This window comes from Amblyomma americanum, chromosome 6 (assembly GCF_052857255.1).
Source record: "Amblyomma americanum isolate KBUSLIRL-KWMA chromosome 6, ASM5285725v1, whole genome shotgun sequence".
Lineage (NCBI taxonomy): Eukaryota > Metazoa > Arthropoda > Arachnida > Ixodida > Ixodidae > Amblyomma > Amblyomma americanum.
The window spans coordinates 108239768-108253059 of record NC_135502.1 but is presented as its reverse complement, the minus strand read 5'-3'; the positions used below and the strand labels follow the sequence as shown (position 1 = coordinate 108253059).

Below are 13292 nucleotides of genomic sequence, written 5' to 3'. Positions count from 1 at the left end.
GATGTTAGACATCGTGGTGTTTCCCCAGACTAAATGACAGCAATTCAGATGGGACAGGACGAGAGAGTTATAAAGCAGTTTTTTGATGCTCAAGGGAAGAAAAAATCGAAGTTTTGTTAGTATTCCCACAACACGAGCAATTTTGCTACCAACTGAGTCTGTATAAAGATTCCAAAGTAAGTTTTCTTGAAATACGACCCCGAGGCATTTAATGGATGGCACAAAGTTGATAATCGAGGAACCCATTTGCAAAATGGCCGTCAATGTGGACATTTTTGTTTTTAGGTTGAAAAAGTACAGCCTTTGTCTTGTTTTTATTTATAGACATTGAATTCAATGAACTCCATCGATTAAGTTCACTTAACGCAGCGTTCGCAAGAGCCAACAGGTCTCTCGCACAACCAGATGTAAAGAACAGACTAGTGTCATCAGCGTATATGATAAATCGGGCAGTGGTGTCAATATTCATTGTGTCTTTAACGTAAATATAAATAACAAAGGTCCAAGAATGCTTCCTTGAGGTACACCAGAATGAATGGGTAAGTTATCGGAAGTACAGTTATTTATTGAAATCCTCTGACACCTGAACTGCAGATAGCTTTTGATTAAGCCAAGGAATGGGCCCCTAAAACCGTAAATTTCAAGTCTTGTTAGCAGAGTGGTGTGGTTAATTGTGTCAAAGGCCTTTGAAAAATCGATGAAAACGCCTAGTGTCACTAAATTTTGCTCAAATGCTTGTAGTATTAGTTCCTTTTGTGTTAGTAGAGATAACTCTGTCGAGCGACCCTTTCGGAAACCGAACTGGCAGTCAGTAATAATACTGTGTTTCTCGCAGAAAGCGGTCATTCTCAGTGTTATTAGTTTTTCTAGGCATTTTGAAAATACAGGCAAAATGGATATTGGTCTGTAGTTAGACAGGTTGTTTTTATCACCGGCTTTGAAGAGCACTGTAACCTTTGCGAGCTGCATGCGCTTGGGAAATATACCATTTACAAAGCACAAATTATACACATGCTCAAGAACTGGGCATATCAGATCTAAAACGTGTTTTACGGGGCGTATTTGCAGGTCATCAATATCGCATCTTTTACTATTTCGCAGAGCGGAGAACGTGAGATAAATTTCTTCGGCGCTGGTTGGAAGTAAAAAAAGCACTATCACAATTTCTGGAATTGCGGTGCTCTGCGGAGCGTGGATCGTGAAAACTATTTACAAGGGACACAAGATAATTATTAAAAGCGTTTGCTAAATGCACGCCTGAGGAACGTTCCCCGTTAATTATCAGGGATTCTAACCCGCGGCAGGGATTCTAACCGCGGCAACCGGGGGCTGCGTTAAAAAAGTTGTATCGGGGTAATTTGTTGTGCTAGTGATTGACGATTGATTGGTGTGTGATAGGCGGTGATGAGTTAATGAAATAATTGTAACTGATTAATTACAGAAATGAACAATTCGAAAAAAGGAATTCAAAGGTGTCAAAATGCTCAGAATGAAAAGCCAGTGCTTTATGTTGCTAATTAAGAAAATTGAGAGAGTGTAGTTGATCAATTAATTACTCGAGACACATGAAAAATGAAATGAAAAATTCGTTAAAGGTGTCAAACTGTTCAGAATGGAAAGCCTAACCGACTATGCTATCGCGTCATGTCCTTAACTCGGAGCTTAAGTGCCCTCTGCAAATTTTGTTCATTGGCGTCGAAAGGAAAAATAAAATGGCCACCGGGAGCCCTCATTGTCGGGATGTCAAATGCGAACAGTAAGTATTAGCCTGAAAACGATTTTAAAATCAGTATAAAGCCTAGGTTTCTTGGCTTTTTTCAAGTGCTGCCAGGAGAATGAAGGCTCTAGGAGAACTTTACACGAAGACAGAAACGCGATAACATATTTAGGTGCAGGAAGCAGGAAAGGCGCGACCCTCTCTTCCGCAGACAATGCCAACTTAAGAGTAAGATCCCACAGCGAGCGAAGCTAGGGTCCTGGTGTTATTGTCTTTTGGCGCTGAAGTAGCTCTGTACTCGTACAGGGTGCCACTGCAGCGAGAGAGTGGGCTCCGACTGCCTCTGCGCTCTGACTCATATCTGAAAATGAAAGTTACTCTAGCGGCACTGAAGTCGTCGAATTGGAAAATACAGTTGGAGTTTGAATTTGGAAGGGAGCATATTATTGGCAGGCAGCTATGCTATCGCGTGTAGGGCTATGAGAACTGCGGAAGTGACAAGCGCGAGTTGGTCGCAAACCGTTCTTGAGTGGAATATGCTTTAATTGCTGCGTCCTGATAGGCCCACACCAGCTGCTCTAATGGTGTCAGCGAACTCTAAATAAAGAATAAACCGTAAAATTCCCACAAGGACCAGCACGCCCTCTTTAGGCAGAAAGATCAAAGCAGAAAATAAAGATAAAAAGCCAGATCTGGGGACATTTTATTACGACAAGTGTCTTGTCTTTATTAACTATTAAACAGATATTTTTAACATGATTGACAACGCTGCCACATTGTCGGCATTCTTTAGCAATATTTTTCGATAAGTAGCAGACAAACAATAGCAATGACGCCCTGCTCAGTAACTGCTTCTCATTTCCGTTTTCGTTTCTTCCAGCCAGTCTGTTCAGACCGTGTCTAATCCGACATCGTGGCTAGCGACAACAGCGTACAAGCAACGGAGCTTTGCGCCAGTGCGGCTCTTTCGCGCGCGCACTCACAGATGACCGCGAAGCATTGGTTTTCGGAAACAGCATTAGCTAGCGCCCCTATCATGTTAGTTCACTTCGTATCAGCAGCACAATATTCTATATGTACGGTGGAGTCCAGGCGCCTAGTTTCCACCTTGCTTGGCGCATTTCTAATCTAATGAAATGTTTTAAGTCGCAATGTTGTGAATTCCCAGCATATCGAGTGTACGCCGTGTAGCAAGATAAACGCTTGAGATTTAGTGCGTATTCTTATGTGAATATGTTTCTTGCGGCAGGCGCTTTCTGGTGAAAATATATTACGCCGCTGTCTGGAAGCTGTGTGAAGAAAAAAGAGGTGCGCATACATTGTTTTTACACGACGGCGCATGTACCGTTTTGTAAGTATTGTGGCAGGAAAGAATATAAAAAAATTGTTGCATTCGCTACAATACGCTATTGCGCCTCTTTGTACCTATCCAAGAACATATATTTAAACTCAGTACTGTGAAGGATATCAGCGTTTCTCTTGATACATAGTATGCACCACAAGCTGCCAACACACCAATTGACTAGAAAGAGCGTGTTTCGCGACATAATATCGCGACAACTGTCGCACGAAGCACAGACTTAAATAAAAGCAGTGAAGTGGGTAGCTTGAATCCGGTGACCGACAGACACGTTCAAAACTACCCCATAAAGGAAAACAAAAGCTTCCCAGTACAACCTGCGCCGCCACATTTTTTTTATCGCACTCCGGCCTTTAAAATAATCACACCGAAGGAGTTCTCGTATGAATTGGTATACACAGCTTTTGCCAAGGACGACCGCAATATCCCAGAAGACATGTACTTTCGTCAATACATTGTTTAGGGGTCTGAGACTTCCTCTTTCCTTTATTTGTTCAGATCTGTGCTTAAAGAACTATCTTCCGCGCTCTTTTCTACTGAGAGCTGCTACACGAGTGGAATTGGTGATCAGGAACCAGACTGCATATGGCTTTTAGGCTCTTAATATGGGTAGCGCTAGCAATGGCAACGGGGTAGACGGCTCAAAAAGCCAGCTAAAGTCTGGGTTTGTTCTCCGTAATAGCAGAAAGGAACATGTGAAGCAGACGAGAACAGAAAGCCCCGAAAGCATCACATCCATACATAAGAGAGACGAAGCGACGACACTGCAAATTGAGAGACAGGTTTCCGTTGCTAAACATTTAGTCTGCGTCTATGGCAGGGAAAAAACAACTGTTTGTGCTGTTTTCGTTGCGAATGTAGATTTTTCGAGCTCGTTGTCGCCATGACTCGCAACAAGTGTGCAAGATTAGAATCGTCCGTGCAGTGCAACAGCCTCACAGCCACTGCAGTCGACCGGAAATGAAAAATCGCCTGAAGCAAATCTGGACACTCTGTGCGAACATTTTTTAGATCCCAAAGTAGCCAGACGATGCGAGATAAACTAACGACCTATCCTTTCAGCCAGTCGAAATCATGAGATACTCTTCCTCACTCTCCACTTTTTATTTTAAATATCACTATTAAGGAAGCAGGATTATCAAGCATAGATTTATCGAATATATAAAATGCGAGATGAGCTTCTTTTCTTCTTCCAGCGTATTGAATCTCCCTGAGAAAGTGCAGCAGTTACGGTTTACATTTTTAGCGATATTTATTTGTGTGTGTGCCTTGTATTTATGTATACCGTATACGTTCATACCGGCTAGAAACTTCCTCGCCTCGCACTCGAGGAAAAAAGAGATTAAGTTCGACAATATTCACGCCTGCGCTCTGCACAAGTTTGAGTCTTACATGTGCATTTGGAGTAGTTAGCTCAGTACATTTGCATGACTGTATGTTCCACATGGTATTGCATAGTTGGAGCACATGACAGCATATGCCTGTTCATCACAGTGCGTGATGAACAACAGCCCAAGTGTTCGTTGCCATATGAATTGTCTGTGCAAAGGTAATTAACATTAATCACTGTTTAACGGCCTTTTAACTATGCACAGTTAAGCAACTACGTTACGTTACACTAAGTGTAACGCATTAAGAAGACGTGGCATGTTTGTCTCCAGATATGAGCAAAAACACTGCTTGAACTGCATATCAGCGTAAAAGCGGTCAACTAAAACCTTTTCTGTCCTGTTAATGCTCTTTGTTAGTGAGGGACAACATCACATGACTGCTTACGAGGTTGTACAATGTGCGTGATATGATGCTCGGAACATTTTACCATTAGTACTTTCGTCGGGACGAGTATGTTGATTCTTAAAAGTACGTACTTGCGCACGTACTACAAGCGGGGAACATATGTATGAACGCTGTGCATCGTCATATGTGTTCCTTGTTTTCAGTGCCTTCACGCAAGTATGTATTTTTAGAAAAAAACAATGTGCCGGCATGACTGTTTTTACAGCAGTATATAGGTAGTGTTTCTTTCGCGAGCAAACAGCGTCATCATTCGCATGGTAGTGTGCCTTAAACAGAAAACTATCCGCTGACCTGTTGGTAAGTTATCCATGTTCTCCATTCTCCATAAGGGCCAAGAATTTGGTGTTGTGTAGTGTGCGCTCTATCCGGTTAGTTATTCCAGATGAACTTCCTTTACGGAGCCACCTTCACTGCATCTTTATAACCCAGTAGAGAAACACAGCACAAAACTCCTCACAGAAGATATTCCTGTAGTATTCCTGCGATAGCGGCGGCAGCAGAAATTGTAGTAACGACAACACCTTCTGTAGTATTGCGCGTCCGACGGCCTGAACGGCCGAATTACTTTTGTTGCGACGGCAGCAGACGAGCTTAACTAAAGACAAGTCTGTTGTTACGTAATGCCAGGAAACACAGCAATTTTTTTTTCATATTCTACGACTGACTCTGTCAACGTTCTCGGCTGGTAACGATAGGTAACGGGCGGTAAAGCTTTTCACGCCGTTTCTCTTTCGTCGCAGAGGAGGGGAAATGTTTAAAAGTTACTTACTCTTCGCTAAATGCCAGTTGTATTTTGTAATATTTATCCACACACAGTGCGCCTCGAGTGACTCGTTGCTTGTATCTCTCGGCCGCAGAGTCCCACAAACCTGACCAGTCCCCAGCCGCCGCAGTCGCAGCAGAGCCAGGAAGACGAAGTGGCTGCCGCCAACGGCCACGACGAGTCGGACGTCTCTCCCACCAAGGAGGACGAAGTGGGGGCGCCACCCAGCGGCGTGACCGCCTCGGCGCCGCCGCCCGAGGTGGCCCAGTGTTGATCGGCCGTCGAGGGAGGAGTCGACAACAGCTCGTGCGGAAAATGCTCGTGGCCTCCGAAACTGGGCGTGTTTCTATCTGCCTCACTGTTTCACGAGAAACTTTTTTCTTTCCCGTTTGGCAGCGCTGTTGAACTGCGGTCCTTGTTACGCATTCTAGACTGAGAAGGAGCACATTACGTATATGCGCGAGAAATGTAGCAGCCGACGGTGAACTGTGAAATGTTATGCAATGTTCAGCAACACTTATCTTTTCGAAAAATGAAAGGAGCGAACCTGGAGCCGCACTCATTTTTTTTTTATATATCAACGCGGTGCCAGCTTAGAGAACTGATGCCACATTAGCTATGATATAAAGCACGTGCTGCTGAAGCTCTCATTTCTAATGGTTAGAATGAGTTGAAGTGTACTTGCCAAGGATATAGGAACGATAATTCTACACGATTTGCGACTCAGAAGTGCTAATAAGGCATTCGAAAGGGTCAACTTTAGGGTCAGCGTAACCGAAGTGGATAAAGCTGAGTGCTGGTACCGCCTCAGCCCAGGACGCGGTTCTATTCCCAGACGGTGTAGTGAGCGCCAGCGTAGGCGAGCCGTTGTGCAGTTGTAGCAAAATGTCCGCTGCCACAGCAATGAGGTGCCGGAGTAACGGAGACAGTTTTGTGACTGATCACGGCGTTGGTTATGAGAAAACGGCAATATAAAGGGAGGATAAAGGCGGGATGGAGGGATTATGCACATGGGCAAAACCATGGGAGAATACTAGCAAAACCAGAAAAGGCAGCTCATGTTCAAACTTGAGAAAGAACGCCGAATACCAACGCCTGCGGCTGGCTGGTATACGTTCGGAGATATACCTGAACCATAGAAAAAAATCTAAAAATGTTCTTCACTTGCAATGAAACTGAATAAGTGATGAGCTTATTGAACATTCTCAGTGAAACTGAAGATGTATACTTCATTATCTTGGCGTTCGGGCTTGTCAGGCCAGCAGGTTTGCTCGAGCTGAAGTACCGCGTTAGTCGGCAGCTGCTGGCTTTCACATTGCTGGCCTCGTACGCTGCGCACACTCGGCTAACTGGTTAACGCACAGAGAGTAGGTATGTCACCAGAAAACGCTGAGCGAAAAGAGTGAACACGCCGACGTGGAACAATGAAATAAGTAGAAGACTGCCTAGCTTGCGTGGCTGCGAGCATTTCCGAGTAAAGCGACTGTATTGAGACAGACAAGCGCCACTCTATTTAACAAAGTACGCCTTCTTTCCATTTACCGTGAGTTGAATATGTGGTACTAATTTATTCGTCTTTCTATAGGGAAATACACACTTCATGTTCCATGCATGTCACGGACTCCACCATTCCCCCTTTGACCTTATCCTCAAGCATTGTTTCAGCTTGGTCTCTATGCTGTATACCACGAGAAGTTGTTCCCGATTCGCCTGAGCCTCCTGCAGATAACCTTTATCAGGTGTGGCAGGTTGAATAGGCGCTAAACTTATGGAAAAATTAAACGTTACTTTTGCCTAAGTTATTTGCTTCAGAACAGCCTCCTATAAAACCTGGGCTTTGACACAGGCGCACCCGGACCTTAAAATAAGCAACACACTAATTGCGAGCAGCTATAAAATTTTAATGTATCGCGTCCTGCCAGCAGTGCGTAATCAAGAGAAGTGGCCGGTTCCAGCACCCGAACTTCGGTGATTTTCAAGACATGCACTCGCGGTTCTTCGTATTATTCATCAAAACCATAACAGATCCGGGTGTACGTTGACATGACCGGTTACTTCTGACGGTGCATACAGGTTAACGTGTCGTTTCCTCCCCCAAGCGCTTTCCCGACCGATCCCTTTTCCTCAACTTGTGTGTAACTGTGACGTAGGAAGCCTATACCGAAATACCATAGTCACAGAGACGTGTCTCTAGGGGAACGGAAAACGCGCTGCGAGGAGCTGCAGTCGCGGCAGCCACGAAGGCGAGTCAGTGTGTCCGCATCTCGCCGACGTATCATCCCGTACAATAGCGAGAGTTTTGTGTCACGTTATCGCCATATATGTGTATAAATATCTAGGACTTGGGACGCAAAGATGCAGCACAAGTTATCTCGTTTTCTTCCGTCTTTGTTTTCTCGAAAAGCACTACTATACCGTAACAGTTGTTGTACTGTGACTGCCTTCTATGATAGCTTATCGCTTGCGTGCCCGTTGTTTATCCAGGGTACAAGAAGCGCTTTGTTTCCAGCGACCTGCCAGCGCGGCAACCCCGACCCCGTAGCATTTCGTCGTCGCGTTAGGCGCATCGAAGGGCAGGAAGGTCGCCGGTTCAAACCCCTCGGAAATGAAGCGCGAGGAGGGCTCGCTTGTTTACAGTGGTAAGCGATACTTTTCGACGAGATCGGCTGCAAATGCGATCGGTCGCTTCAAGGCTGATGCACGTTTGCGAAAAGAGTGCCTGTAAGTCTAGCTGACCGCTGTGGCTTGCTCTGTAAAGGACTTGCTAGGGATTTTTTGAAGCTTAGAAGGTTGCGTAAGCGTTTCTAGGAAACATGTGAAAGTATAGGCGGTTGGTTTCTAACTTTGCACTGGACGGGCTGTTCAGTCTCTTTTTCTTAAGCTGAGGTTTTCTTAGGTGTGATAAAATAATGAATCTTTTGCAGGTGCCCTCTATCTTGTAAACGCCCTCTTGTGCAGGGAGAACACTGAACTGCTTAGATATAACTGTTTGCTTTATCCCAGATACTGTTCATTTCAAACACAGCGTAAGTCGCAGGAAGCTTATCGTTCGTTTCGGTAGTAAGCAAGGCTGGCTGTAGCGTGTAACGTCGGTACACTTGACCACTGGCGGCATATCGTCCGTCGGTCTCCTATGAACACATGGACATTACACAAGTGTTTCTTGTACACCAAACATGTAGCTCTGCACTCTAATCCTCATGTGAAGCAACTGACGACACCAAGCGGTGAACTGTCGTGGATGGACTTGCACCTTTCGTCTCTCTCTCGCGCGCACGCGAAAAACGCGCTATACTCGCGGTTCTTAGGAAATTACGGAGGCTATTCTCGGTGTTTTGTCCACTCCTGACGTCAATTCACGCCGTACCGTTCCTGTCACACGCCTGTTTCGTTCCGCCTAAGCGGCGTTGTCTCGCTACATCTGACTCACTAATAGGCCATCAGAGAATCAATTCTTGATGCCATATGTCACTGAGCCTTGTATATCGAGAGCTCCGCGGATCTGCTTGTATATACGTACATGAACAGCCGGAAACATTTTTCTAGGAGATCCAAGCTTAAAATCTCAGTCCGGGGTATGTGAAGAACGTTTTTTCTCCTTTCTGGACAATATTCTAAGCGACTTAGGTCACAATCCCAAGCGCGCCCGGCTGCTGCGATGCTGCCTAAATTGTCTGTGAGCGTCTCGTAGGTGTACCGTGCGTCGCTCTTCCTTCTCAACTGCGCCTTCCTCCCTTGGCGCTTTACTAAGGTGCGAAGCTTTGTCCTTCTATTTGTTTGTGTCAAATATCTGTGAAATGCTGAGTCGTCGTTGGTGATATCTTCTCAGTGGAGCTACGCGCTGATAAGGCGTGGGTGTTTATGAAACAAGCAACATTCCTTTGGCCAATTATTTACAGATGTGGGCTTTGAGAAGCAGTTGTCATGTTTAACAATCTTGTGAACGATCCTGTGATTCTGCGAAGCCACCTGAACGATCGCAATGGCAGAATAAAAAACGCAAATTCCATCAAGCAAACTGAACTCAATTTTGAATATTGCCCCGTTCTGACTTAGCATGTCTATAACGCGTCTAATAGGAAAAAAAAAATATTTGCTGCACTGTAGGATGCCCGATTTGATATCCTGCTTTTTTTTTAACTCGCAGCCAAAGATAGCCTTTTGCAAAATCGTGGTAAGATCCTGCGAGAGAGTGAATTTTCGAAGTATGTCTTATAATTTGCAAAGCATAACTGTCGCCACATTACAACAATGAAGAATTCTCAGGGCAGTATTCAAAATACGCTTTGCATGGTGGATTTCTTGTTGTCGCTTCTTTCTCCCATTAAAAAAGGAGGCTGCGGATGTCTATGGTATGGGTTTTATGACATGCAGAGCATGAGAAAAAGTAATATATATTCAAATAAAAACACACATACAGTCTATACAAAACATATAGAGCCTGCTCTCAGCGGAGTACATGTGCCATTTTGTACCGAATTTTTTATAACAATCGTGCACAAAGCACATAGCATGCTTCCCTTCCGTTATATTTTGGCCACGGCAGTACTGTTGTCAACAGAGGTTTCTTCATTGATGTATAGCTTAATTTATTTCATAGTAAACATACTTGATGGTAATATGCACTTTATTGAAGTTACTGACGATCTTGCTAGCAACGGCAAGCAACTAGCTAGATTCACGAAACACAGCTGATCTGCTTTGTGGGTAGTAAAATGAAGTTTGTATTTGCTGTACCAATGGTATTCACGAAACGTCTCTTTTTCTTTTACTTAAGACTTTTTTTATTTACAGACGGCTTATGAAACAAGTTGCTGCAAACAGTATTGCTGTATTTGTATATTTTTATCTGCCAGTCCTTTAAATTAGTGACAGGCGCACTGAGCTTATTTGCTGAGGAGAAAAAAAAATTAAAAATACTGTAAAAGATCTGATTCTTTTTTTTTTGCTGAACCTGGCGTTTGCTTTACTGTAAAATGATAACTGTATGTTTCATTTTCGTGCGTGAGTGTCCCCCCTGTCTTTTTACAGAGAATTCAGCTTGATAATGAGAAGTGGAAAAGAGCAAAGACTGCCAGGACACACCAAAGCGTGGAATACAAAGAGAACAAGTATCAGGTCGAAGCCATGTGACATGACCTAACAGAAGCGAAACGACATCATCCCAGCTTCCCACATCATCCCAGTAGCGTGCCCGTAGCCATGGTAATGAGAACAGTAATGCGAGCATTGGTTTCTATAACTATTCGTTGTCTCGTTCCCTAGCCAGCCTACCCGCACTTTGAATTGCTGCTCAGGATTTCCCTTAACGATCAGATGGTTGTTAAATTCGAGCTCATGCTATGCATCATTCGCCAAATTGAGCGTGTTGATACACCACCACTCTGTCTGCTTCTAAACAAGAACTGTATTTTGTAGGCCCAATAAACCATTAGAAATCAAGCGACCACTGCGAAACCGGCGTGAGTGCCTTGTCATTGTTCACGCATGCGCAGGTGGGCGAGTGAAGCTGCAGTAGCGCGTGCCTTAAATAAAAATTCATTTTTCTGTTTACACATTTTATAAAAAATGATTTTTGAATATAGTGTGGTCATTGTGGCAAGGTAGGTCCGACAGAACTTCGCTCTGGTGTCAACAAAACGCTATGTTGAGACTGTGTAAAAGACAAAATTTACGTGAAATTATCACGTCGCAGTCTTTCGAACACGTAAGTATGCGTTGTCTTCACCACACAGATTAAACGCGCACATTATCAACTATAGGGATACAGCCAACAATTGGTTCATGGGTTTTAATATTTTCGGTTCATGCATGCGTCGTTTAGACTGTGGGTTAACTGAAATTGTGGAAGGAAAAATGCACCCACAAAGATGAATTTTTCAAACTACCCTAATACTGCATATAAGGACGTGATGACAGTTGCTACTGCCTCACCAAGAGATGTGCATATGGGTAGAGAGAACGGAAATGTTGCCCTGCATTTCGTACAGCTGGTGAGAGATAAGGGCTCCTAAAACTTCTGCGGAACAAGACCACAATGGCGTCTTGATGTGTTACCATTTTTTTTATTTTTAAGTTAAATGTTAAGAAGGGTGACACATTTGTAGTGGCTACATACGACTAATCCAGGAATTAAATTTACGACAAACTTTGTTTTTGGTGGGCAAAGTATTTAGCTTCTATTTTAACATTACGATGAGTACTGGCTGGCATAGAACCTGAGATAGAAATTGCCGATCTCTACCGAATGCATGGTCCTGCCGGGAAAACGAGTCTATAGTCTCATATCTTCTTCAACCCCTAACCAGTTGTAGGCTCCCCTGCTCAACGTAGGCCCTGAGGGCTATAAATAGCTCGCAAACAGGTCGACCATAGCAGCTCCGACCAAAGGAATCCTTAAATGGGGTCTCCAGCCACGGGCTTATATTCAGTTTGTTCAATAAACGTTTTTAAGGAGAACAAAAATAGTTGACGGAGGAATACCTACCCACAAAGCAGAAAAAAAGAAAACGTGTGGCCAAAACTTGCTTACTGAATAGCGCACAAGGTCAGGAGATCTGGACAAACGCTCCTAGTTTGTGCAGCTTCCACCACGTGGTGAGTGGCGCTGAGCATTCGGAATCAACGTGGGAATTTTGAATCTCCGGTACATCTCATCTTCTATGGCCGATGGTAAGAGCTAGCGTAAGTGCAAGAAGTATATTGCCGGTTAGATTTGGCTGCAAGGAGGAAGAGTCGGCCATGATAATCACTATGTTTACGCAGAATCTCTCAGGGCGCCTTAAGTTTCTCTCAATTCCAAGTTTCAAAATATCCACTTTGAGTTAGTGGCGTTCGCTACTAGGGCCTACAGACGGCTCTAATGGTGATGCCTCAAGAGCTGGACAGGACTTTCTAAAGCGGCGCTAATGACAAAAGTCAGGCATTCTGCCAGTTCACTAACTCCAAATCGTGGAGGAGACAGGCGGTACAGGCATTGCGACGAAGCATTAGATAATGAGTGGCGTCCGACAGAAAGACGAGCATGGCCACGTTGCGCCTGAGTGTTATACTATGAAAAAGAGAAAAACTAAGAACATAACATATTTATCACTTTGCTGTCATTAGGAGTGCTTAAACTTCCCATCATGTCTGATGCTACAGGAAAACCAAAAGCAGTCCCACAAATTGTCGCTAGTAGCCCAATGCTATTCTGTATATATCTTTTAATCGCTACTAAGGCCCATCACGTTATAGCCACTTAGCTCAACCTAGCTGCTTGATGCCACTTTTGGGAATGACTACACGCGAAAATCGTTATTTTCTCTAAGCTATGAAAGTGTAATTCTGACCGAAGCCCCTAATTTTACGCATCACTTGACTCTTTATCAGCGTACATCCTTTTCACAAACATCGCTTGGCAACCTTGAGATGCCGGACAATCGCAGGATGAACGCACAGTAAAGGCAAATAAAGAAGCAAAAAGTATTGAACACAAACCGGAGCAGGACGCCAAAACTGTGTCGTCGGCATTACTCGTCACAACTTCTGCGGAGCAGTTCTCTGTTCTTTTGGAAACGTGTGCAGAATGCTGCTCGCCGCTATAGCAGGCATTGCTTGTAGCTTCACCTTTTTAGAAGTTGCAGGCGTACCGGAAGGAAGTAGTACCAAACAGT

General features: G+C 44.1%; 1 protein-coding gene across 2 annotated transcripts in view; it reads left to right on the top strand.

Moving 5' to 3' along the window:
- The window catches only part of tau (microtubule-associated protein tau), a 72147-nt gene extending 61053 nt beyond the window's left edge, over positions 1-11094 (top strand). The window contains exons 8-9 of one of the 2 annotated variants that reach the window (XR_013306362.1): positions 5732-8276; positions 10669-11094. Coding sequence is in view for 1 of the 2 variants with exons in the window: in XM_077627734.1 (XP_077483860.1) it covers positions 5732-5911 (180 nt within the window). In the remaining variant the exon portion in view is untranslated. Of the gene's footprint in view, positions 1-5731 lie in introns of both variants that reach the window. The other variant, XM_077627734.1, reaches the window with a different exon arrangement.
- The last annotated feature ends 2198 nt before the right edge of the window (positions 11095-13292 follow it).